This window comes from Candoia aspera, chromosome 2, assembly GCF_035149785.1.
Source record: "Candoia aspera isolate rCanAsp1 chromosome 2, rCanAsp1.hap2, whole genome shotgun sequence".
Taxonomy (NCBI): Eukaryota; Metazoa; Chordata; class Lepidosauria; order Squamata; family Boidae; genus Candoia; species Candoia aspera.
The window spans coordinates 8,852,190-8,877,052 of NC_086154.1; the positions used below are offsets into that span (position 1 = coordinate 8,852,190).

The 24,863-nt window shown below is 47.5% G+C and overlaps 2 protein-coding genes and 1 long non-coding RNA gene across 3 annotated transcripts; 2 read left to right on the forward strand and 1 right to left on the reverse strand.

Annotated features, from left to right (window-relative positions):
* Positions 1-761: 761 nt before the first annotated feature.
* On the reverse strand, positions 762-8,214 carry LOC134489814 (zinc finger protein 721-like). The gene is made up of 4 exons (XM_063292680.1): positions 7,468-8,214; positions 5,136-5,562; positions 3,961-4,063; positions 762-3,868 (listed from the first exon to the last, which is right to left on the reverse strand). The coding sequence occupies exons 1-4, from the start codon at positions 8,212-8,214 to the stop codon at positions 862-864; spliced, it is 4,284 nt and encodes a 1,427-aa protein (XP_063148750.1). The 3' UTR covers positions 762-861.
* Positions 8,215-8,763: 549 nt separating this feature from the next.
* Positions 8,764-16,488, forward strand: LOC134489815 (zinc finger protein 383-like). Its single transcript, XM_063292682.1, has 6 exons — positions 8,764-9,835; positions 10,127-10,256; positions 10,558-10,613; positions 11,835-11,955; positions 13,126-13,260; positions 15,025-16,488. The coding sequence occupies exons 1-6, from the start codon at positions 8,921-8,923 to the stop codon at positions 16,122-16,124; spliced, it is 2,457 nt and encodes an 818-aa protein (XP_063148752.1). The 5' UTR covers positions 8,764-8,920; the 3' UTR covers positions 16,125-16,488.
* LOC134492184 (uncharacterized) lies at positions 10,253-13,243 on the forward strand. Its single transcript, XR_010067393.1, has 3 exons — positions 10,253-10,613; positions 11,835-12,675; positions 13,126-13,243. It is a non-coding gene; the product is annotated as an uncharacterized LOC134492184 (long non-coding RNA).
* Positions 16,489-24,863: the final 8,375 nt, after the last annotated feature.

The window sequence follows — 24,863 nt, forward strand, 5'->3', positions numbered from 1 at the left end:
CGCAAGTGTATGCAAAAGATTGGCTTCTCTCTGGTATGGATCCTCCGGAGTGTAAACAAACAGGATTTCTGCTGAGGCGTTTCTGGGGTCTCTCCTGCGTGGACCGTTTGGAGTGCAAGCAGCGCACCAAAGCAGGAAAAAGATTTGCCACACTGGAAGCACTAATAGGGATTCTCTCCTGTGTGAACCCTTTCGTGCGCGCCAAGATCATCTGTCCGGGAAAAGGATTTCCCCCACTCCAAATATTCACACAGTCTGTCCCTTTTGTCAACTTTCTGATGTTTCTCTCAGACGGATGTCTCTACAAAGCATTTCTCACCCTCCCCCCCACCCCCCGGAAGTCTTTCGCCCTGTGTGGACTCTCTGATGAGTCACTCATGCTGCTTCGAGGTCAAAACATTCCCCACATTGATGTAATTTTACCGATTCGGTTCATCTGAAGGTTTCCTGATCGTGAAAAACTTCTCTCACACACCGAATATGTAGGATTACCGTTCTGTTACTGAATGTTCTAGTGAATGTTAATGTGGGACTTTGGAGAAAAACATTTCCCACATTGTTCACCACTGAAGGGTTTTTTTCCAGTATGGATTCTCTGGTGCATATTCAATTTTGATTGGCAAGGAAAAGCTTTCTCACTCTACACACTTGTCAGCTTTCTCTCCTGTGGGATTTCCCATGTTCACCTGAAGATCTGATTATCAGGTCAAACGGTTGCCACATTCTGAGCATTGATAAGGTTTTTCAAAGGGGTGAATTCTCCGAAGCCGCAAAATGCGAAGCATTTATGGGGTGTCTCTCCTATATGTGCTCGGTTGTGATTTCTAAGGGATGATGAATAAGCAAATGCTTTCCTGCGGTCTAAAGATTTGTAATTTTTTCCCCTGTGTGAACTTTCATATGACTTCTAAGGGCTGATCTGTTACGAAAAAATGTTCCACACTCAATGCATTGATAGGACTTTTCCCCTGTGTGAGTTTTCTGATGTTCACAAAGTCCTGCCTTTTGAGAAAAAAATATCCCACATTCTACACATCTGTATGGCTTCATTCCTTTATGGATCTTCTGATGCCTTCCAAGGTGTTGCTTTTGGGAAAAGCATTTCCCACACTCCCCACATTTGAATGGTTTCTCCCCCGTGTGGATTCTCTGATGATTCCGAACCAGTGTTGCTGAGGTAAAACTTTTCCCACACTCCCCACATATATACGGCTTCTCTCCTCTGTGCCCCTTCTGGTGTCTCCGAAGTTCAGAAGACTCCACAAATCGTTTGTCACATTCTGGGCATTCATAGGGTCTGTCTCCGGTGTGAATTTTCTGATGTCGCACCAGGCTTAATTTGGTGGAAAAACATTTCCCACATTCTAGGCACTGATTTTTCTCCCCTTTGTGTATTTTCATATGACTTGAAAAATAGTCACTGCGAGCGAAACTTTTTCCACACTCGAAGCATTTATAAGGTTTTATTCCTGTGTGAGTCTTCTCATGTGACAAAAGCTTTGATCTCCAAGTAAAGCCCTTCCCACATTGCCCGCACTTGTAAGGTTTCTCTCCTGTGTGAATTCTCTCCTCTTGTCTAAGATATTCTTTGTCAGGAAGAGATTTCCCATCCTCAAGGCACTGATAAGCTTTTTCTCTGGTATGAATTCTCTGATGCATCAAAAGAGTATCTCTCCTGGAAAAATATTTATTGCACTCCAAGCATTTATGGGGCGTCTCTCCTACATGTATTAGGCGGCTGTGATTTCTAAGGGATGATCGAGAAGAAAATGCTTTCCCACAGTCTAAACATTTGTAATTTTTTTCCCCCGTGTGGACTCTCATATGACCTCTGAGGTTTGATTTTGTACGAAAAAATGTTCCACACTCCATGCATTCATAGGGCTTCTCCCCTGTGTGAATGTTCTGATGTTCTGAAAGCACTGACTTTTGAGAAAAACATTTCCCACATTCTTCACATTTGAATGGTGTCACCCCTGTATGTACCCACTGATGCCTTCCAAGGTATTGTTTTTCTGAAAAGCATTTCCCACACTCCCCACATTTGTACGGCTTCTCCCCCGTGTGGATTCTCTGATGAATCCGAAGCTGTGATCCTGAGGTAACACTTTTCCCACACTCCCCACATGTATAGGGTTTCTCTCCTCTGTGCCACATCTGGTGTTTCCGAAGTCCAGAAGAAGACAGATATCGTTTCTCACATTCTGGGCATTCATAGGGTCTTTCTCCAGTGTGAATTCTCTGATGACTTCCAAGTTGTTGTTTTCGGGAAAAGCATTTCCCACACTCCCCACATTTAAAGGGTTTCTCTCCTTTGTGCCTCATCTGGTGTTTCCGAAGATCAGAAGAATCCACAAATCGTTTCTCACATTCTGGGCATTCATAGGGTCTGTGTCCAGTATGAATTTTCTGATGTCGCACCAGGCTTGATTTGTCGGAAAAAGATTTCCCACAATCCATGCATTGAAAAAGTTTTTCTCCAGTATGAATTCTCTCGTGCTTCAAAAGACTATTTTTGCTGGAAAAACATTTATCGCACTCCAAGCATTTATGGGGCGTCTCTCCTATATGCATTAGGTGGCTGTGATTTCTAAGGGATGATTGACAAGAAAATGCTCTCCCACAGTCCAAACATTTGTAATTTCTTTCCCCGGTGTGAACTTTCAGATGACTTGTCAGGATTGATTTTGTACGAAAAAATGTTCCACACTCGATGCACTGATAGGGCTTCTCCCCTGTGTGAATAGTTTGATGTTCCCAAAGTCCTGCTTTTCGAGCAAACCATTTCCCACATTCCATACACTTGTATGGTTTCTCACCTATGTGGACACACTGGTGTGAATGAAGATGTGTCTTCCAGGAAAAGCATTTGCCACACTCCCCACATTTATAGGGTTTCTCTCCTTTGTGCCTCATCTGGTGTCTCTGAAGTTCAGAAGAATGCACAAATCGTTTCTCACATTCTGGGCATTCATACAGTCTGTCTCCGGTATGAATTCTCTGATGTCGTAGCAGGCTTGATTTGACAGAAAAACATTTCCCACATTCTAGGCACTTTTCGTTTTTCTCCCCTCTGTGTGTTTTCTCATGACTCCAAAGAGATGAACTTTGAGCAAAACGTTTTCCACACTCAAAGCATTTATAGGGTTTTATTCCTGTGTGAATCCTCTCATGGATCTGAAGCTCTGAATTGCAAGTAAAGCCCTTCCCACATTGCCAGCATGTGTAAGGTTTCCCTCCTGTGTGATGTTTTTCGTGGACCTTAAGGATCAGTGTCGGATTATATGATTTCCCAGACCCCAGAGGTTTCTCTCCAGTGTGAATTTGCTGATGTTTAAGAAGCTCGGACTTTTGGGAAAAGCACAGCCCACACTGTCCACATATGCAGGGCTTCTCTTCAGTGGCGCCCTTCGGAGGCCTAGAAAGATACCATCCCTCAGGAAACCTTTTCTGGTACTTCCGCCATTCCTGAGGTCTCCTTCCCTGGTGGATTTGCTGATGGGCTCCAAGGTCTGAGCCTCTAGCAAAACGCTTTCCGCACTCTCCGCATTTGTAGGGCCTTAGTCTGGGGTGGCTTCTGAGATGTTTGGCAAAGCCCCAGACTCCAGGAAAGGATTTGCCACACTCCACACACAGATGCGATGCATTCCCCGTGTGCAGCTTCCGGTGGATCAAAAGGAGGGACCGGTGAGCAAAGGATTTCCCGCACATGGAGCACGTGGAGAGTCTCCCCTGCTTCCTTGGAGAGGACCTTCGGTCGAAGGGCTTCCCCCCCTGCATGGTTTCCGAGGGCTGCTCGCTCACAGGGCTTTCTAACCAGAGACAATTTGCAAGCAAAACTTGGGCCACAGGTTTTTCCAGGCAGCACCTGCCGGATGAAGGAGAAAGAAGTCAAGAAGAGGGGAAGATTCGTTCTTCAGCTCCAAAAATAGCCCAAACAATAGCTAGGAGATCCCTTACATGAGCTGTGGGGGTGCCCCAAAGCCTCGATTAACCCCGACCTGAATCAGAGTAAGGCTGGGATGCTCCCTCCCTGTCTGACCTGGGATCTCCCCTCTGTTTCCTAGCAAGACAGGAGGGATGGCCGGCAGAGTCCCTGCAGCTCCCCATTGGCCTGCCTGAATTGGGAGGATCTCGGCCTTTTCCTTTCACTCAGGTGGGAGGTGATGCCGATGGCTTGTGAGACACACTGCAAGGACCAGCACAGGACCTGTATGTGTGAGGTGGGTCCATCCATGGAGATCGCAAGTCCTACGTGGGTATATGCGGACACGGCTCTTTGGGCCAGCACAGACTAACTTACCCCTTGTCCTAGAATGGCTTCCTGTTGTTTCCTTGCGGCTTAGGGGGGTGTAAATCTATTCATGGAGGCCTGCAAATCTTCGTGTTGGGGTCAATTCAGCCCTCCATGTTCTGAAAGGCAGGCTCATTCCATCCTCTGACCAAAGACTGCAGGAGATGGTCCTACTCTGGGCTCAGTTGTCAAGCAGCTTCCTTTGGCTTAATGCGTTGCATCCACCCAACCACCCAAATTACTCCACCAAGGGCGGTAGCTCCACAAATCAGGGTTAACCTAATCATGGTTTAGTCAAGAGATGTGTAACTTCTGGACTGAAGGCTGCCCCCAGCCTTGGAGGCAATCTTGCCTTTGTTTTATAAAATGTAAAGATAATTAACGTGGTTTTTCTCCAGTCTCCGATTTCGCCATTTCCCCTTCCACTTCCGTTTAATGCCACAGTTTGGGGGTCTCTGGGGCTGTCCTGTCAGGGCCACCGACCCACCTGACTCCCTCCTCTTCCTCTTCCTTCTCCCCTCCCTCTTTCTCCCTCCACTCATTTACCTCTCCATTCGCTTTTCCCCTCGTTCCCCCTTTTCTCTCCAAGGCTCCTTCGACCGCCCCAAAACGTCTTTCAAACGTCTCTTTGGAGAAACATCCCTCAACAAGGGGCTGCCCCAGCACAATCCCCTCAGGCCCAAGCGGGGGAAGCGCCGGTTTTCTGGGGTTCCGCCCAGCCTCGTGAAGCTAAACCGGACCGAGCCGAACACGGGCGCGAGCAAACCCCCTCCTCTCTCTCAGGACGAAGCGCCAGGAAAGGGGGTCCCTGCTGGGCCGGGGCAACCCCAGCGCCGCCCACGCCGTCCCAGCCTCCCTTTTCCGCAGGAGACCCCCGCCGCCCCCGGGAGGCCCGTCTCCGCCCGATTACATTCCGGGGCCGCTCCGGGCCGGGCAGCCGCGTCTCCCTCCGGCCGGGCGAGGCTCCCTCCGGCTCCGGCTCCGGCTCCGGCGCCGCCGCGCTCAGCCCCGCCCCCCGCCCGCAGGCCGCGCATGCCCAGCAGGCCCCGCGGGGCCCGGACCAGGCGGGGACGCCCCGTTCTCCTCCTCGCGGGGGGGGGTCCTCCTTGGGCCGGCGGGGGACCGCGGTGTCCGTCCTGCCCGCAGCCGGGGCCCAGCCACAGAGACGCAGCGCGTGCGGGGGAAGGGGCGGGGCTTCGGGCCTCCTCAAGGAGGACAGAAGGGACGCGGGGATCGGGGGGTGTCGCAGGCTGCTCTTCCCGGCTCCCCTGCGGGGGGGGGGAGATGCTGCCTCCCCTGCGGGGGGGGGTCATGGAGCTGGAGCCCCCCCGCTGGGTAAAATAGCCTCCCCCCCCCCAGGTCTGTGCGCCGCCCCGCTCCATACAGGGAGGGCACCAAGGCAAGGGGGGCACCAGGGTTCCCCCCCAGTTATCATGCCCTTAACCCTTTCACGGACATCCTCAATTTTTTTGTAATTTATGTATGTGTTTATTTATTCAATTGATTTTATATTTATATAAGTCTATAATTTATATAGAAATATGGAGATCAGAATTAGAAAAAGAATATCAAGGTCTGGCTGAATTAAAGGTAACCTCTTTTCATGTTACTGAGTGGGAAAATCGACCCAAACGATGAATAGTTCAAAGATGAAAGAAGAATATTCCATATATCAAACACTGGCAAGATTTTTAAAATTACACTTTTTTTTATTTCTTACATGTCCTGAACATCTGAGTAGTTTTCACTTTTTAAAAAAGGAGTGTGGGAAGTTTGTTTTCCAAGCCAAAAAACTTTTTAGTTTTCAATATTGCTTGTGCTGCTAATAAATTGTAATGATTGCTGTTTCCTGGATGGTATTATATTTTGTCATAGTGAATGTTTGTGGGATCTTTTTAATTTTCAAATTTATTTGATGCGTGCACACAGTTTTTAAAGATTGCCCCATAAATCTGCTTCTGCACATTAAGATTCTCTAAAAAAAATTCTCTAAAAAAAATATAACAAATATTTATTCTCTAAATACATTCTCTAAAAAAAATATAACAAATGATAACATGACTATCTGATATGGGTCAGTGAACCCTCAAGATTTTTACACCTCCAGCAAAGAAAACCTCAAATAAATTCTTTGGGGAGACCAATGCACCCAAAATACAACTTTTCGATGAATCAATTTTAATCTCAGATCAGTCAACACCATTTAAAAAAATTTAAGGACATTAATTCATTGACAGGCCTTTATCGGACATTCCAGTTCTTCAGGCCATGTTTGAAACTTCCCAGAAATGTCCACTTTAAAAATATTCTAGAGCTCTCCATAGATACTTTACCGCTTTGGGTTCTGTCATGGCTTCCAGAGGCAGCCAAAGCGACTGGTCCACATTGATCCATTAGATCATGCTGAAGATGAAGATTCCTCCACTGTTGCAAATTGGGAAAAAATCCTTGTGGTTGGTTTAAAATCATCATCCCCGCTTCCGCCCCAGCTTTCCAATAGAATGATTCAACTATTCATCAGTCTCGTTATCAAAATCTCTATCTACATCCCAATACGGCTCAAAGATTTCTCACTGCTTCAACTCCTGGAAATAAAATCTCTTTACCATATGTCCTTCCAAGCACTTGTCATGACAGCAGGTAATATAGATAATAATTTTCCAACTTGACCCATGAGGGGCAATCGTCAAGTATGTTTTCATTCCTCATGAAGGTGCCTGATAAAATATTGGCCCAATGATATTGTTACGAGTCAGATAAATTAAAGCTGGCTAACCTCAGTTTAGCTAAGGAAAACCTAGGAGGTCCACTATCCCAAATACATTTCCTAAACAACTATCCATCCAAAGGAAATACTTACTTGTATTAACATAAAAATACCTCCAGGAACATAAGGAACAATATTCATTTTCATAACATTAGTTTTATCCCACAAGGTTAAAGGAATTTGAAGGCTTCTATTGCCCTTCAATTCAGCCCTTTCTAAAAGTTTCAACCTATTTATTTCCACATAGGGAGAAATATTTTTAATCTATAAAGCCCCAAGTATTTAATATCCTCTGCAGAAATCACAGAACCCATCTCTTTACATCGCTGGATAGGTACGTTAGGGCCCAAACGAAGTAAACAAGAGTTACCCCAATTTATTTTGCAACCAGGATACTTCCACGCACCTGCGCGGGAAAAGCCCCCCCGCGCTGACTCGGCCGGGCCTTGAGGCGCCCCAAATTCCCCGCGGTTGCGAGCCCGAATCCGGCGATCCCGGCGGCGCCCTCCAGCCCTTCCGCGGCTCCTCCTCGCTGGGCAGCCGCCGTCCCGTCTCTCCCGCGCTCGGGCGCCTCGGAAGGCGGCGGGGCGGGAGGAGGGACGGAAAGCGGGGACGGACCTTCCTGTGCGTTGCTTCTCCCTGCCCCCCGTTCTGGAGGCGGGAGGGGGAGATGCCCTCTGCCTTTCCCGGGCGCCCTCGCTCGGGGGGGAGGGGGACCCGGGGGCTGCACGTGCCCGGCTCGCCAGCGGGCCCCCGGGTGAGTCCGGAGGAGAAGGGGCCGCCGGGGTGGCGTGGGTGGAAGGGCCGCTGGAGGTGGGGGGGGCCTGGGAGGGCCACGGGGAAGGCAGGGCCCGGGCCTTCTGGGCCTGCTGCACAAGGGGGCGCGGAGCTCGCCCCCTCCTCCTCGGAGAGATTTGGGGGGCGCCTTCCTTAACGCCCGCCAGAGCTTGCCCAAAGTGAAGGGGTAGCCAGCGGGGTGGGGTGGGGAACGGCCTCTGGGGTAAGGTCCCTGGGCAGTCCTCGCGCGGCAGTCCTCGCGTGGTGGTAGCGGTTTGTGCCCTCGGACCGGAGGGGGCCAGAAGAGAGAGCTTTCAAACGCTGCCGCCCTTCCCAGCAGAGATGGTGGCGGGGCAGATGCAGGGCTGAGGATCATCCCTATGATTAACCGCCTGAGTACTGATGGTGAGCAGGAGGGGGCCCCTATCCAGGGGGGAAAACTCATGCCTAGTTTAGAGCATTTGAGCTGTCATTCAAAGAAACCCAGAACAGACCCGCCTTGACTTTTGGGGTTTATCTGTCTGGGTTTTCCCACGTTTCTTCAGTTTGGTAGGATTTTCTGTCTACAATAGCAGTAATAAAACACTAGAGACTTCCTCCTCATCTCAGCGTGGTCTTTGCTTAGTCAGGACACCGCCTGTTTGGATCTAAATGGGTTTGCAGGCTCTGACCTGAGCTACCCAGGGAGGCTCTGAGGTCTGAGTTCGACCAGGTTCTGCTTTCGGGGATGCCCCGAATGAAGCGGGGGGAAGGGAGGAAAGGGAATTCTGTGAAATAATATGGCGGGGGGGGGGGGCGGAGAAAAACCACCCAGAACCCTCTGGTGGGAGGAGATGGGTGGTGACAAATTTGATGAATGAATAAATGAACAAGCAAACAAACAAATAAATAAAAGCATGCTACTTCTGTCCCTTGTGAAGGTTGCTTAGCTTTGCTTTTTTTTGTGCTTTGCAGGACTAGAACAGGCCTTGACCTCGTCTAACAGGGCATCGAAAAGGTGTGTTGGGAGCGAGGACACTCCTGGCGTGTTCAATCTGGCTGCCTCGCGTCTTCTCTCCCTCAGGGACAAATGTGCCTTGCAAATGCAAAATAAGCTCCGCTTCTGGGAGGACCATCCTGGCCCAAAGCCCTCCTGGATGACAGAAGTCAGCGGCTGCCCCGTTCAGATGCCCAGGCCAATCAGAGGGGAAGCCGGGTCTGGAGAAGGAGGTGTGATGGCAGCTGTGGACTTCCAGCCACGGTGCTTCCCCTTCTCTCGTGAGTTCCCTGCAGGCATGAAAACAGAGGTGGCAGAAGCCCCCGATCTGAGGAACGTGGAGGAGGGCCCTCGAAGAGGAAGAAAGGGCCACCCTTTTGTGCAGGCTGGAACCCCCAAACGGGTGACGCTGTTGCAGGTTAAACCAGAGCCAGAGGAAGGGATGGCCCAGCCATGGGGAACCCAGGGGCAGGAATGGTGGAGAACCTTGCAGCCCGTCTGTTCAGGAGAGCCGTGTCCACAGCTTCGAAGTGGAGGGGAGATCAATGGGTTGCCACCCATCTCCTTAGAGGACAAATCAGGATCCGAGCAGTGGCTGGAAGCCCCCTTTGCTATGGGCCTCAGGGGGGAAACCAAAGGGATCTACCTGAATCTGGAGGGCGAAGGAGTGGAAGGGTATGAGAAGACCAAGGAGGACTGTCAGGATTATCTGGGCCAAGAGGGCATCAGCTCCGAGATCCAGCGGAAGCGGTTCCGGGATTTCCACTACCGGGAGGCAGAGGGGCCCCGTGAAGTCTGCGGCCAACTCCGGGACCTCTGCAGCCGGTGGCTGAAGCCAGAGCAGCGTACCAAGGAGCAGCTGCTGGAGATGGTGATCCTGGAGCAGTTCTTGGCCATCCTGCCCTGGGAGATGCAGAGCTGGGTCAAGGAAGGTGGACCGGAGACCTGCGCCCAAGCAGTGGCCCTGGCTGAGGACTTCCTGTGGGGTGAGGAGGAGCCCGGGGGCTGCTGGGAAGAAAAGGTGAGGCAGGTAACCACCTGGAGGACACACGGGACAGTTCAGGTGTCCTCCAGCCTTGTGATGACCATGGGTTGCCACAATCCTGGGGGAAAACACTGCCCTTTTTAGATCTTACAGAAAAGTGCTATTTTGGCCCTTCTGTGCACTCCAAAGCTCTGGGCAGCCCAAGGATGAGCATCTGTGATGATGACGTACATTTGTATTGTATTTTCTTTTGGGGGCACGGAGGAAACAGCATGTTTATGCGGTCACCTTACTCTCTGAAGCTAAGGAATACGCTCCTTATTCCAGGTGCCCCTGGTGTCATCTGGAGAGGAAAAGATGAAAGCCACTCTTGGGTCTCCATTAGATGTTGAAACCAGACAGTCGGACAAAAAAGTCCAGGAAGAGAATGAGGAGAGTGAGGATACCAGCTTGCTCAGTAAGAGGTTGAGTCATTATGGGATGCACCCAGGGCATTATGGGAGGGACTGTGACTTTTCCTGCTCCAACTTTGCCATCCTGTGTATCTTCAGTCACGGAGGGCCAATTTCTCCAATACTGTTTCTTCTGGAGATGGGTGGGTCGCTGTCATGCAAATTGTTGTTAGTCCAATTTATGTGCAGGGGCTGATTGGGAATCTAGAAAGGAGTGAAAGATGATTGGAAGTGGGATCATTTTTCAAAGACAAGGGTGTAGGTAGCCATACTCAGTTTTTCCAACTCTCCGTTTCTGCTTTGCAGCCATTGGGACGGTCTCCCTGCAATGTTCTCGGTCATCTGCTCTGGAACACGCTCAGGTAAGGGCTTAGCGGAAGAAGAGTTTTCAGAGAAAAATGATGTGGGATGGTTTGATACGAGGTTGGAAATGCAGCCTTCCCCAGTTGCCAGGTGAGGTGGGAGTTTGGAATGCCGACCCTGACACAGCTGGAGGGCACCAGAGTGGGAAAGTTGGGGATAGGGAATGCCTGCTTACCCAATGTCTTGATTTAATTGCATAGCAGAAGCAACAGCCTTCCAGTTGTTGTGGAACTCCAAGATCCATCTTCAGTCTTTGGCCAGGCTGATAGGTATTGATGGCAATGAGCCCAAGAGTATCAGGGAGGGCATAAGCTTCCCCAGCCTTGTTCTGGAGAATTTTGGATACCACAAGTTGGGAATATACATTTGATGCAGGTTTTATAATCCAAAATAAATCTTTATCCGATTAATATCGGGGGAGATGGGCGGTAATATAAATCAAATAAATAAATAATATCTCATATTCAGGGAGAGACAGTTCTTAAGTCAGATCAGCATCTCCCTATCTGGGCGACTTGTGGACTCCAGCTTCCAGAACTCCCCAGTCAGCATAGCCATTGTGGAGAATTCTGGGAGTTGAAGTCCACACCTATGGAGTTTCCAAGTGTGGGAAATGCTGAGTTTGGAGTTTCCCAGCCTTGATTTTTGTTGTTTCAGTTTTCATTTTATAGACTTAAACTGATGCAGTTGAAACTTTTCATATTTGCTTTCGCTTAAGATCAAGTGGCTGTCTCTTTTTTAAGACTCGAGATAAGAAATTGGTCCTTTGAGAAACAGTCTAGCCTCTGTAAGAGATTTCGGAAGTAAAGTGAATCATTTCACCTTGTTCAGCACTTTCATATCAGTCTTCTTCGAACTAGAGCCGGGTTTCTCAACCTTGGCAACTTTCAGATGTGTGGACTCCCAACTCCTAGAATTCCTCAGCCAGCGTGGCTCGCTGGGGAATTCTCGGAGTTGGAGTCCACACATCTGAAAGCTGCCAGCCTTGAGAAACACTGACCTAGAGGATGTGCAATACATTAAAGACACTGGGTTGGGGAGGGCTACCACACGTGGTTTTAACTCAAACAATTCTCTGCCCTAAACTCCAGCATCAGTGATAGGATTGTAGTCCAATGAGGTCTGGAGGCCCACAAGTTCTCCAGTCCCAGTTTAAGGACTCTTTCCATCCTGAGGTTGCCTTGACCACAAACTGTTGAGAAGTTCCCACTTTCTTTCAGATGACTTTTGAAGAAGTGTCCATGTGTTTCACCGAGGGGGAGTGGGCCTTGCTGGATCTGGACCAAAGAGCTCTATACAGGGAGGTCATGCTGGAGAATTACGAGGATGTGTCTGCTCTGGGTACGGTCCTTCTCCCCGTCTTGCCTGAGGGGTGACCAAGGAAAGTGGGGGGTGGCTTACTTGGAATCCCTCATGCGCTTCAGACTTACTTATTCAAGGACCACCATCTCTGGGCTGCCAAAATCTAGATGACCGTTAGGGGGCAGCAAAACACATCCATAAAATCGTAACTCACATCGCCATCTAGTGATCAGCTGAATTTTTGCAGTGGTAGTTTTAAGTTGGCAGGCAGAGGCTCCGCTTTCTGTAACGGGCACAACACACTACCACTATTTTATCCGTTGCGTGCTTCTGAACAAAATATTGCAGTGAGGAATTCCTCTGTTCTGGGTTCCAATCAGTGGGAGAGCTGCTTATTCCCCTTCCGCACAAGAAACATCCAGTTTTCTGTAGCCTCTGAGCATGTTCAGTCCTCTTTGACATTTTGGAAAGTGGTTTTCTCCCCTTGGTTTTCTCCCCTTCTTTCGTGTTAGTTTCTGCTTCTGTGCACATTGGGGGCTCTTTTAAGCCTACAGAAATCTCCTCCTCTTTTCTTAATAATCCACAGTTCTCAAAGTTGACTCATTTGAAAGTGGAGGGAATAAGACCTTAACTCCTTAACATTTCTTCCCTTTTTAAAAGGCTTTTTGATTTCTAAACCAATCCTTATCGCCCAGCTGGAAGGAGGGGAAGATTCATTCATCCGGTCTTCTGAGCCAAGAGAAAGGAGGAAAATTACAGGTAGAGTGATGTCTTGGGGAAAATTAAGAAAGCTGAGATGCCTTCAACAGTGGGAGGGTGTCTTGAAACTTTACTGCGCCACGTCTACAATGCACTGCTCCCAAAGTTACTGTCTCTCTTTCCAAAGATTTTCTCCCGTTCTGCAGACAAGGCCATCTAGCGGCATCTGCACACTTGCACTGCTGTCGCTAGAATGAGAAAAGCAGCCCTGCAGTGTTGTGCCACCAGCTCTGCCCTTGAGGGGGCGGGTATGCAGGGTGGCGGCACACGCAGAAAAGGGTGGGGTTTGCACTGCAGTGCTGCAACCCACGTAGGAAAGGTGTGGGGCTTGCTTTCGGATGCAGTGAACGCTGTTTGCATCACTGTGACCCCGCCTTTGCTTCCCCACTGATCTGCTGAGGACACCCCTTTTATTTCTCTCTTGCTCCCCTTCTCTCTGTTTCTCACTAGACATCCTGACTGCAAATGAGATGAAAGAAAAAAGCCGTCCACGGCAGGAGGTCCCTCCTAAGTTGGTGGAAACGCCCAAAATACTATCCCGAAGATCTCAGCAGGGCATTTGCTTGACACTTGTAGACTGTGAAAGTGAGTACCTCTTGCAGAGAAGAGCCACAGCTTGGCGTTCTTACACGGGAAGGCAAATGCTGCTGCTGGGCCACCCAGGGCTGCTGATTTCCCTTTTTCTGACAACTCAGATGATTTTCCCGCTTAGCCCAAAGAGAAATATGTCATTCTCGGTTGTGAAGGTTTGTGGGAAACCATTCCAATTGTTCCTCCACACTGGACATTTCAAGTTAGTCCGCTGCGAACAATTTCCTTTAGAAAAGACCCGGATGGTTCAGCTGTCCGACGGTTTGTCCTTATCGCTCGCGTGGGAGGGCTTGTGGCTTCCGCCGCATCCACCATCTTGATACTCTCCCCACGCATGCCGTGGCCACTCTGCTTTGATCTGTTCCTCGGCAATGAGAAACATCTCGGCTATCCTGCTATGTTTCTCTCTTTAATCTTACTACTGTTTTGGAGCTAGGAGTTAGGTGGGATTGGAACAGCATCTAAGCCAAAGATAATGGAAGACAAAACAATAGAAAATAATAAGGAAGTGTAAAATGTAGCAGTAAAGATCAGTTCTATCATTGCCATAGCCTTAAAAATATAAGAAATTACAAGAGAAACGTCTCTCCAGAAATCAGTGAATCATTATACTAGTTCTATTATCTTGTAGTAGTAACATATGGCTGCGAGAGCTGGACCATAAGGAAGGCTGAGCGAAGGAAGATCGATGCTTTTGAACTGTGGTGTTGGAGGAAAATTCTGAGAGTGCCTTGGACTGCAAGACGATCAAACCAGTCCATCCTCCAGGAAATCAAGCCAGACTGCTCACTTGAGGGAATGATACTAAAGGCAAAACTGAAATACTTTGGCCACATCATGAGAAGACAGGACACCCTGGAGAAGATGCTGATGCTAGGGAGAGTGGAGGGCAAAAGGAAGAGGGGCCGCCCAAGGGCAAGATGGATGGATGATATTCTAGAGGTGATGGACTCGTCCCTGGGGGAGCTGGGGGTGTTGACGACTGACAGGAAGCTCTGGCGTGGGCTGGTGCATGAAGTCACGAAGAGTCGGAAGCGACTGAACGAATAAACAACGTTATCTTGTAGAAGTGATAAAATCCTATAATTCCAAGGCGATCTTCTGAGTGAATAATCTGCCCCAGCAGGGCGAAATCAACCAGCTTTGGGGGTTTATATTAGCCAGTTCTTCATGTTGGCTTGGTTCGTTGCTTTCGTTTCTGTTTTCAGGGCCATTGTGTATATATATATAGGTATAGGTCAGCCTTCTCAACAGTCTGGAGGTTCAGTCCACATTGACTTACTCTGAATCCTAGTTTAATTTAAATCCAAAAGATTTAAAGAAAAACATTGTTCTCCTTCAGCAACACTTGAGTCCCCTCTTGAATGTGGACTGTGTGCTTTTGGTTACACACGGAACAGCACTGAAGCATCAATAATAATGGGAATAGTATTTTATTTTAAAGTGAAGGAGTCCGGGTTACCCACTCCAAACTGTGTCACCTCCTTCCATGAAGTGGTTATATGGTTGGACTAGGAGTGGGGAACCCCAGGTTCTGGTCCCCATTCAGCCCCAGAAACTCCCTAGGGACTCTGGGCCAGTTCCTCCATCTCAGCTCAACCTACTTCATAGGGTTGTGTTTTGGGGAAAAGTTGGCATTTGTGTGTGTTATAGATGCCACCTTGACTCCTGAAGCAGAACTGAGAATAAAATAAAAAGTTTCCCTTCTCGTCTGCCACATAGAGTGACCGATGTCTCTGCTTTGTTTTTCCCCATCAGGGGATGGCTCAGCCAGTAAGAAGGACACGGGCAGGACTCATCTGAATGGCATCCTCCAGCTAGCAGGATCTGATGGGGTCTTACTGGAAGATTTCCAAGGGCCCCTTTCTATGAAGTCGGAACCCTTCGATCAGGGCTACGAGTCTGACAGACAGCAGGGGCCGCGCACGGTGAAGACACGGAGCCTGAACCTTGAGAAAGAGAAAAACGTTGTGGCAGATAATATTGGCCTAATTCATGCTGGAGGAGAGTGCCACACGTGTCGCAAATGTGGGCAGTCGTTTGAGCACCAGTCTGGGCTGATTGTCCACCAGATGATCCACACAGCTGAGAGGCCCTACGAGTGCCTGGAATGTGGCAAAAGTTTCTGCCGACGGGAGAACCTGCTTGCGCATCAGAGAATCCACCTGGGGGAGAGGCCTTATGAGTGCCACCAGTGTGGGAAAGCCTTCAGCACGCGCTCGCATCTGATTACCCACCAGAGGATCCACACGGGCGAGAAGCCGTACAGGTGCCTCCACTGTGCCAAGAGTTTCAGCAACAAGTCCTCGCTTGTCACGCATCAAAGGATCCACACGGGGGAGAAACCTTACGAGTGCCCTGAATGTGGGAAAAGTTTCTGCCAGAGCGGGCAGCTGATCCGGCACCAGCGGATCCACACGGGAGAAAAGCCGTATGCGTGCCCTCAGTGTGGGAAGCGTTTCTGCCAGAGAGGACAGCTCATCCGACACCAGAGAATGCACACGGGGGAAAAGCCCTATGAATGCCTTCAGTGTGGGAAGACCTTCAGCAGGAAATCCTATCTCGACATTCACCTGAGGATGCACACCGGAGAAAAGCCGTACATATGTGCCGAGTGTGGGAAATGCTTCTGCCAGAGCGCACAGTTAATCCGGCACCAGAGAATCCACTCAGGAGAGAAACCTTTTGCATGCGCTGAGTGTGGAAAGACCTTTTCCCAGAAAGAAAAGGTGACTAGACATCAGCGGACCCACGTGCAATCCAAACCGTACGAATGCCCTGAGTGTCGGAAAACCTTCCCTCAGAAAGATAAGCTCTTTCACCATCAAAAAACCCACACAGGGTTTGGAAATTTATGAATGGTTTTGCTGTTAAGAAAATGATTAGACTTGTAAAAGGTTTTTGTCTAAAACACATTAGGAAAAAGTTTGCTGTAGTTTGGACTTTCTGAATGTTAGAAAAAATATGTAAGAGAAAAAATCCAGCTGGATTAGGGCCCTATAATGCAGTTTCCTGTAATAGTTGCCAGATATTTCTGGAAGAAATAACGAGTTCCGATCGTTAGGGAATTCTCTGCTTGGCGTTGAGGATAATACGCTGCTACGCATCAGTTAGAAATCATGTTGGGCAGAAAAATGTACAACGTTGGGTCAGTAGTGGCACAGGTTATAGGGAGCTTTTGATCATGAATGCAGTAAATGATTTTAGACTCTTGAGTTTAAACCTCATATAGGGGTTATCTTTTAGGCAGTAATGGCTGCTCCAATGTAGAAAGCCCACCTTGCTGCAGTTGGCACTCCCATCTCCTCATTCACTTCACTGGATTTCTAGATAACTATTCTGACATCTTACCCAGATGGCATTGCTGCTTTCGATGGTCAAACTTCGCAATATTGAAAACATGCAAAATGCCACAGAGAATGGGCTTGGGTGGTAGGCAGTTCCAAACTGGATCATAAATTGGAGGAATTCTGGCTTCTCACAATTCTTCTGTCTGCCTCACTGCTGCTAGTTTATATTAATTCAGTCCTGATGTGACATTGGGGCAATTTTCTGGCACAGAGGTAGCTTCCCAGAAAAGTGCTGTGTCTCAGATCTATAATCCAGAGCTTTAGGTCAAATCCAGATCAGGGATTTCAAGGGAAGCCAATTTTTAAGAAAGGGATGTGGGGCCTGTTAAAGTCTGGAAATTAAGGGGCTTGCTTTCATACCTCACCAGTTTTCCCTGCAGCGAAGTGAGCTTTCGTTCCTACCTTTGATTCTATTCGAACTTAATCCCTACTTCTTTTCCTGCTCCTGTGCTCCATTTCAGCTTTGGTTAGCCAATTACATACAGCAATCATTTTATATCAGGATATAAACTGAAGTGGAATCATGGGTAAAAGCCATTCTCAGCTCTGAGAGCTAGCAAAGGACCTCGAATGATGAAAAATATACAGGCAGCCCTCGCTTAACGACCATTTGTTTAGTGATGATTTGGATTTATGATGGTGCTGAAAAAACCCCAACTTACGACTGGTCCTCGCACTTATGACCATCGCAGCGTCCTCATGGTCACACAATCGTGATTTGGGTGCTTGGCAACCAGTTTGCATTTACAGCCATTGCTGCGGTCACATAATCACAATTTTATTCATATTTATTGGTTCATATATTGTAATTTATACTTTATGATTTTATGATTTTAACTCTGATTTTATTGTAAACCGCCCAGAGTCCCCCTCTCTTGGGGGAGATGGTCGGTAATAGAAATCTGAAAAACAAACTAACAAACTAACAAACCTTCCCAGCCAGCTTCCAGCAAGCAAAATCAATGGGGAACTGTGTCATTTGCTTAACAACCATATGGTTCGCTTAATGACTGTGGTGATTCGCTTAACAACTGCCACAAAAAAGGTTGTAAAATAGGGTCAGATTCGCTTAATGATGGCTTTGGTTAGCAAGCAAAATTCTGGTCCCAATTGTGGTCGTTAAGCGAGGACTACCTGTACTGATGAGTTGACTGAAAAACTTGAGGAGCACCTTTTGATCTTTCTGGCTAAGGTTGATATACAGTAAAGGAGCTGATTCTGTAATAACACTGAATTTGCTTTTGCCTCTGGTATCTCCCCAAATAAGTGCAATATAGCATACCGATTAAGGAATTGGAGTGGCACCAGAGATATCCAGGTATGGTCCCACCTCAACCATGGAAGCTCCGAGGCAGATTTTGATTCAATCCTTTGCAGTCCCCGTGTGGGGTAGTGGTGAAGGTGCCGGACTAGGATTGGGGTGGCCCCTCTCTGATCCCCCTTCAGCCATAGAAGCTCCCTGAGGGACTCTGGGCCAGTCCACCCTCTCAGTCTCAGAGCCAAGGTGGAATAGTGGGGAAGTGGCTGGACTAGGAGTGGGGAGACCCAGGTTCTGATCCCCACTCAGCCCTGTAGGCTCCCTAGGTGATTTGGGGCCAATCTCTCCCTCTCTCAGCCCAATCTACCTTACAGAGTATGGTATTCTACACTGTGGGTAAAAGTGTAGCTCAGTGGTAGTTTGATAGCTTTACACCAGTGTTTCTCAACCTCGGCAACTTTAGACCAGCTTTAGACCAATGTTTCTCAACCTTGGCAGCTTTAGACCAGCTTTAGACCAATGTTTCTCAACCTTGGCAGCTTTAGACCAGTGTTTCTCAACCTTGGCAGCTTTAGACCAGCTTTAGACCAATGTTTCTCAACCTTGGCAGCTTTAGACCAGATTTAGACCAATGTTTCTCAACCTTGGCAGCTTTAGACCAGTGTTTCTCAACCTCGGCAACTTTAGACCAGCTTTAGACCAGTGTTTCTCAACCTTGGCAATTTGAAGATGTGTGGACTTCAACTACCAGAATTCCCCATCCGGCTTGCTGGCTGGGGAATTCTGGGATTTGAAGCTGGCTGGGGAATTCTGGGATTTGAAGTCCACACATCTTCAAGTTGCCAAGGTTGAGAAACACTGCCTTAGACAAGTGGAATTCCATGTAAGTTAGCAAACGATCTGGCAGAGGCATTTCATCCCTGCCCTGTTCCAGCACAGAATAGAAACCATTTGGAAAGATTTCCTGGAAATACAGAAAAAGGCTGAACACTCTCATTCCCTCTCCTGCCCGCTACCAGGAAGCCAATCGTGATTTGGGGATAATGTTTCACAAGATTAGAAATATTTCCTGAACTAAGATTCTGCTCTCTTTTTTTAAGGATGTGTTCTTTTCAGCTCTGGGTGTACATGTTTTTAACCTGGGGAAAAAAATAACAGGAAGAAGGATTTTTTTGTAGGGTCTTCAGTGCAGTGGCAGGTTCCCAAATCCCAAGCAGCTCAGATTTCTTTTTTCTGCCAGACACTTCGGGGTAGTGACTATTGTGAATCCAGGGAGGACTGTGTAAGAACCACAAGCATAAACTGGAAAGGAAACTCGAAGCAGGCTAGAACCCATCCCAACATAACTCAGTTTTTCACCAACCACAGTTGCCAGATGGATAAACAGAACAGCAGTACGGATCTGTGCTTGTGGGTAATTACGTCCTCTGAACAAGGTCTTTTTGGGGGCAGTGATGGCACTTGTCTCTGCCAGGGATGCAGTCCCACTTCTGGTGCCAAACTGGTTTTACACCAATGATATCAAGGCTCAGGACAAAAATCTGAAAGAAAACGGGGGATATAGTATATCCGGAGGAAGTCTGGCTTCAAAGGGTCTCCATATCCCATGAATGTATTGGCAGAGGAAGCTAAGGCTGAGCCTGTCAAAATACTGTGTTTGCACCACTTTTATTCTTGTATCCATTAGCTCTCACTTTACAGTGGGTTTTGACGTTCCAAATATTGTAGATTCCTTCTTTCCCTTTTGTGTTAACGTTGAAAGCGGATGGGGTTGTGGAGCAATTATTTGGTTTTAGTGGTAGAAAATGTTTTCAGTTTCTGAATTGTCTTAGACTAAGCTGTAGCCTAGCTAGGTGACCCATTTAGCTGACTTTTGCCAGCCAACACTACCCAAATGGGGTAGAAACACTTTATAGTTGTGGGGTGAAAAAAGCAGGACTCTGTTTTCACAAGCAACTGGACCTAGGTTCCTATTTTTGCTCCAAATGTTCTTGTCTCCAAAGAAGCACGCACACACGTGTAACGTGTAACCAACATCATGCTTGGTTCCTCCCTAAAAGAAACTCATTTTTGATCTCCAGTTTTGAATGTTTAATTACTTGCCAGTTTACAGTCCAGATGAGAAGTCATTCCCACTGTCTTTTAAACAAGCTGCCAAAATTCTCCAGTCTGCTTCCTGTTGCAGCCCAATTGCCTTGCAATAGGTGATTTCACCAACCTTATTGTAAAGTCACAGTAACAGAACCTTGCAAGTTTGAAGGTACATCTCTCCCCTGTTGCCTTTACAGTCCAAGAAACTAGGGAGGGTCCCTTCTGAGGCATTTTCCACACTCCCATTCCCGCTGCGGGCTAAGCTGCCTCTTATCTAAGCATTGCCTAGGCTGCTGCTGCTGCTGCTGCTCCTCTTCCTGTCTCTGAAGGACATTCTCACAGACCGTTACAGATTCCATAAAGAATACTGTATTGAACTGTGTTTTTTTGCAGCAGCTGTTTTGGATCCTTTGGGTCAAAGGCAAGATTATGTAGTGTAGGCATGGCACAAATGTCAAAGGGAAGTCACCCCATGGTTTCCAGCTGTCTCCTATCACAGGCTGACCATATTTCCTTGAGACAAAAATGGGAGATTGGGATGGCAAAACGGGGCAGGGCTGGGTGACGGGCTGGATCGGGAGGCAGGAACTTCTCTGGTTTTCTCAGGCTGGGAATCTTCAGATTCCTTTGTTTGTGAGAGGCAAGGCTGGGCTGGAGAGTCTAGTGAATGGTTGTCCCCGACAAGCCGTTCCTCCTCTGGCTGTGCTTTTATGTCCTTTTCTTCCTGCCGTTTCAAGGCAGGAGCCAATTGGCTCGCCCTTTGATCACCGCCTATCAGCTGATCCTGTTTTTTTTCTTTTTAGGTTTCCCGCCGGGTTGAGCTCTGCGGCTTTTTTCCCGCCTTTTCTGCTGAGCTCCCCCTCCTTCCACTCAAAGTCAGACTGCATTCTGACAGGTTTGCGGGAACTTTCAAATATTTAAGTAAGGTCTTTAAGAAAACGGGACAAAATGGGCATTTATATTAAAACGATGGGATGGACTGGAAATGTTAAAAAAAGGGACTGTCCTGTTCAGAACAGGACATATGGTCAGCCTATCCTATCAGCTCCTTAAAAAGTCATTTGACTCATGAAGATATTTGGAATGTTGTTCTGCTAAGATGGCTCCAGTGGGTGGCAGTGCCCGTTCACAAAATGGCTGCCGCCATGGCAAGCGTCTGAGGATGCATTCACTGCTTTCTCTCAATCTGGAGCAGACAAGCAGCACACCTTCAAACAAAGCCCTAGAATGAGGCCACTCCCTATTTTTTAGGAATAAAAGAGCTGGAAGCATTTTTTTAGCACGTTTTGAGCCACCCAGAACTGTTGGGACGTGGGTGGCATACAAGTTTAATAAATTATGATGATGATCATTAAAGAGGATGCCAGGGGTTGGCATTTAGCTTTGCAGCACACCAGCTTGCCAACGCTTGTATTTATTTATTTATAGGAGAGCGGGGATCAGGTGGGGTGGGAAGCATCATCAACGCCAAGGAAGGGTTATGGGTAGGCTAGGGCTAACTCCCTTTTTAATTAAGATTTAAAAGAAGTTGCATTTTGCAACTTCACATCAACTCTTTAGGTGAAACACAGACCACTATATTTGGGCATGCAATCAAACTTTGCAACATGATCTGCCCCTGGCTGCCTATCCGTACACCAATGTTGCACCGAGTGATTTCCATTTGCACATGTCTGTCTGTCCAGATGTGGGAAGTCCTAGGGGAGAAGTACAATGGCGTGAAAATATATTCTGGGTGGCTCTGTGTTGGTGTGTGATATTGTCTGCAGCCTTTTCCTGTGATGCCATTTGAGGCTGTTATTTTCTTCAATAAATGATTGGAGCTTTAAGCATGGCCTAATTGAAGGCAGATGGGCACCCTGAATTTGTGGCAGCACCCTAGCAAACTAGCAAAGAATCTGGTGCGGGATTCTGGGAAATACGGTCCCAGGAGAGGGTGCCAGCTTGGGGAACACTATTATGGCAGTTTTCTCCTTTTTTCCCCCCCTTCTCTGTTAAAAGCAAAATATTGTGGTGGTTGGAGGGTTGCTGTGAATCTGCCTGGGAATAATTCAGTTCTGAGCCATTTGGGAATAAAACAGAATGGGAAGCTACGTTACTGGACAATAGTGACAAGGGCTTTGTGAGACAGAATAAGGAATGATGTTGCTTGCTTCATCTCCCCAGTTAAGATCCATATTGCCTACGACCAACTCCAATATGTTGACATCAGAAGTAGAAACTTTCAAAAGACTCCCTTCTCCTTGAAGGAGGCAACATCAACAATCTCATGCCTTTTGATGGTGCCCAAAGTCCACTGCTTTATGTGGCTTCCTCCATTCTATCCAATGGTAGGCCCATACAGGTCCAGGTCATTCTTCCATAAAAAGGCATCAAGAAGAAGTGGTGGGCCTCCTTATCAGTGAAATAGCAAAGCTGGCTGGGGAATTCTGGGAGCTGAAGTCCACGCATCTTAAAGTTGCCAAGGTTGAGAATCACTGGTTTAGGCTAGTCATGAAGAACTAAGAAATTGATTGATTACAGTATATGCCATCAACTCTTAGCGACCACATCGATTTTCTCCATGATGATCTGTCCCCATCCTGGTCTTTCAGGTCTTACTGAAAATTAAACCTGCTCCATTCTGTTCTATGGATCTTGTTGCACTTAATACCGGGGGGAAAAATCTAGCAGGAAACTCACCAGATCAGCTGGCTGTGGAATTCTGGGAGCTGAACATCTTAAAGTTGCCAAGATTGAGAAACACTGATTTAAATAATCTTGTTCCTTTAACAGAGTATACATTCTGTAGTCAGAGGGGGCTTCAACTCCCTCCTCACCATCTTTAGTCTTGTGTTCGGGCTGCCTTAGTCATGAATGTGCTGTGTTCAGTCTGTTCAATTCCAGAGGGACGCTCAGATTTCATACCTGTGTTTTCGTGTTGAGGAAAATCAGTCTTCGCAACATGTTCTGCCCCTGGATGCCTATCTGTACACCAATGTTGCACCAAGTGATTTCCATTTGCACAAGTCTGTCTGTCCAGATGTGGGAAATCCTAGGGGAGAAATACTACAATGGGGTGAAAATGTATTCTGCGTGGTTCTGTGTTGGTGTGTGACATTGTCTGCAGCCTTTTCCTGTGACGCCATTTGAGGCTGCTACTTGCTTCAATAAATGACCTGAGCTTTAAGCAAGTGTTGAATATGAAAAAAAAAAGTTGTGTTTCTAGTCCTTATGCTGTAATAATGCATCTAGAAGAAGCTGGGAGCAATCCCGAGGGGCTCTGAATGCATTGTCCAGCCTCCTTTCCCCAATTATCCATTAGGTCGTACCTGAAACCGACATATTCTGCCAATTACCACTTTCAACAGAAGGGAATATCTGTAGCTCAGGGTTGAACTGTGCCTTACTCAGTGTTTGTTGAGCTTGGTGGTTTTCCTGCAGACGTTTCATTACCCAACTAGGTAACATCATCATGTGAGGGAAGGTGGGGTGTGGTTTCCTCCTTAGAGGAGGAAAGAGGAATAAAACTACACCCCCACCCACCGAAACTTTCGGAGCAAGCTGTTGCATATAAATAAGCAGCACACCCCACCCTCCTTTGCACTGATGATGTAATAGATGGGTAATGAAAGGCCTGCAAGCAAAGCACCAAGCTCAGAGAGCAGCAAGGACTCCATAATTACCACTTTTTCTCCAAGACCACAGAAGAAGTTAAGGTTTGATTTTGCTTCAACATTACACACAACTCTGATTGCATTAAATCAGTGATCTGGAGGAGTTTTGAACACCCTATTTGGAGATTTGTGAACAGGCTGAGTGATGTCATACATGTATGATGTCCCTGCACAGATTACATCATGCCACTTGAGTGATGACATCATGACATGCTTGTTTTTGATGTCACTTTGGCTTCTAATAGAAAGTTACGGCCTGGTGGGAATGCTCTGGCTCCCAATTTCTTGACTAGGCTCACCTCTGATTCAAAGATTATTATTTTTAAGGCCATCTGTTCCTGTGGCTTCACGTGCATGTCAAATAGTTTCCCTTTTTCTTTTGGTGGTACCTAAAGGCAGTCAGCTTGATTGTTTAAAATATCTGATCCTGGTTTTGCTATGGAAGAAATTGCCATGCTTCATCTTTAGTCCTGATCAGAACCCCACCAGTATTTCCAGGAAGCTTCTGTGGCTGAAGGGACACCAGAACATGGGTCTCCCCACTCTTAGTCCAGGACCTTCGCCATTATTATTATTAGAGCCAGTTTGGTCTAGTGGTTAAGGTGCTGGGTTAGAGACCAGGAGACTCTGAGTTCTAGTCCTGCCTTAGGCATGAAAGCCAGCTGGGTGGCCTTGGGCCAGTCCCTATCTCTCAGCCCATATCTCTCAGCCCAGCCCACCTCACAGGGTTGTTGTTGGGAAAATAGGAGGAGGAAGGAGTATTCAGTATGTTCACCACCTTGAGTTATTTATAAAAATAATAATAAAGGCGGGAGAAAAATAAAATTAAAAAAAATTATCCATGGCTTGCTTATTTTTTTAATAAGTTTTTTGCAATTTTATTTCAAAGTGGCATAGGCCACCCCCTCTCCAGATCTCATAGCGGGCTACAATCCATTAAAAAACCGCCCCAACCTATCAACGAGTAGGCAGCCTTAAAAATCCCAGAAGCAAACAAAAAGAAGTAAGGTTTTACAAATCAAGCCAATGAACTAATTTAAAACCACACAGGACACAGGAATGATCCAGGAAGGACTGGCAAACAGCGTGTTAGAGTCAAATGGCAGCGGAGGCCGAGAATGCCAAAATAATGCACCAGAGAATCTCCTGGTGCTTAAGAGTAGATAAAGTCAGTGCCCATCTGCCTGTCAGGGAAGAATTCTCCAAGGCTGGGATCCCATTCAAGACGGGGGGCTTTCGGCT

Coding starts and splice junctions, on each gene's coding strand:
- LOC134489815 (XM_063292682.1), top strand. CDS start 8,921: ATGCAAAATAAGCTCCGCTTCTGGGAGGACCATCCTGGCCCAAAGCCC. Junction 10,257..10,557: donor TGAGGATACCAGCTTGCTCA/GTAAGAGGTTGA, acceptor TCTGCTTTGCAG/CCATTGGGACGGTCTCCCTG. Junction 11,956..13,125: donor CGAGGATGTGTCTGCTCTGG/GTACGGTCCTTC, acceptor GTTTCTCACTAG/ACATCCTGACTGCAAATGAG.
- LOC134489814 (XM_063292680.1), bottom strand. CDS start 8,214: ATGATCCTCAGCCCTGCATCTGCCCCGCCACCATCTCTGCTGGGAAGG. Junction 5,563..7,467: donor GGGGGGCTTTTCCCGCGCAG/GTGCGTGGAAGT, acceptor CCCCCCCCGCAG/GGGAGCCGGGAAGAGCAGCC. Junction 3,869..3,960: donor GGGGCACCCCCACAGCTCAT/GTAAGGGATCTC, acceptor TTCATCCGGCAG/GTGCTGCCTGGAAAAACCTG.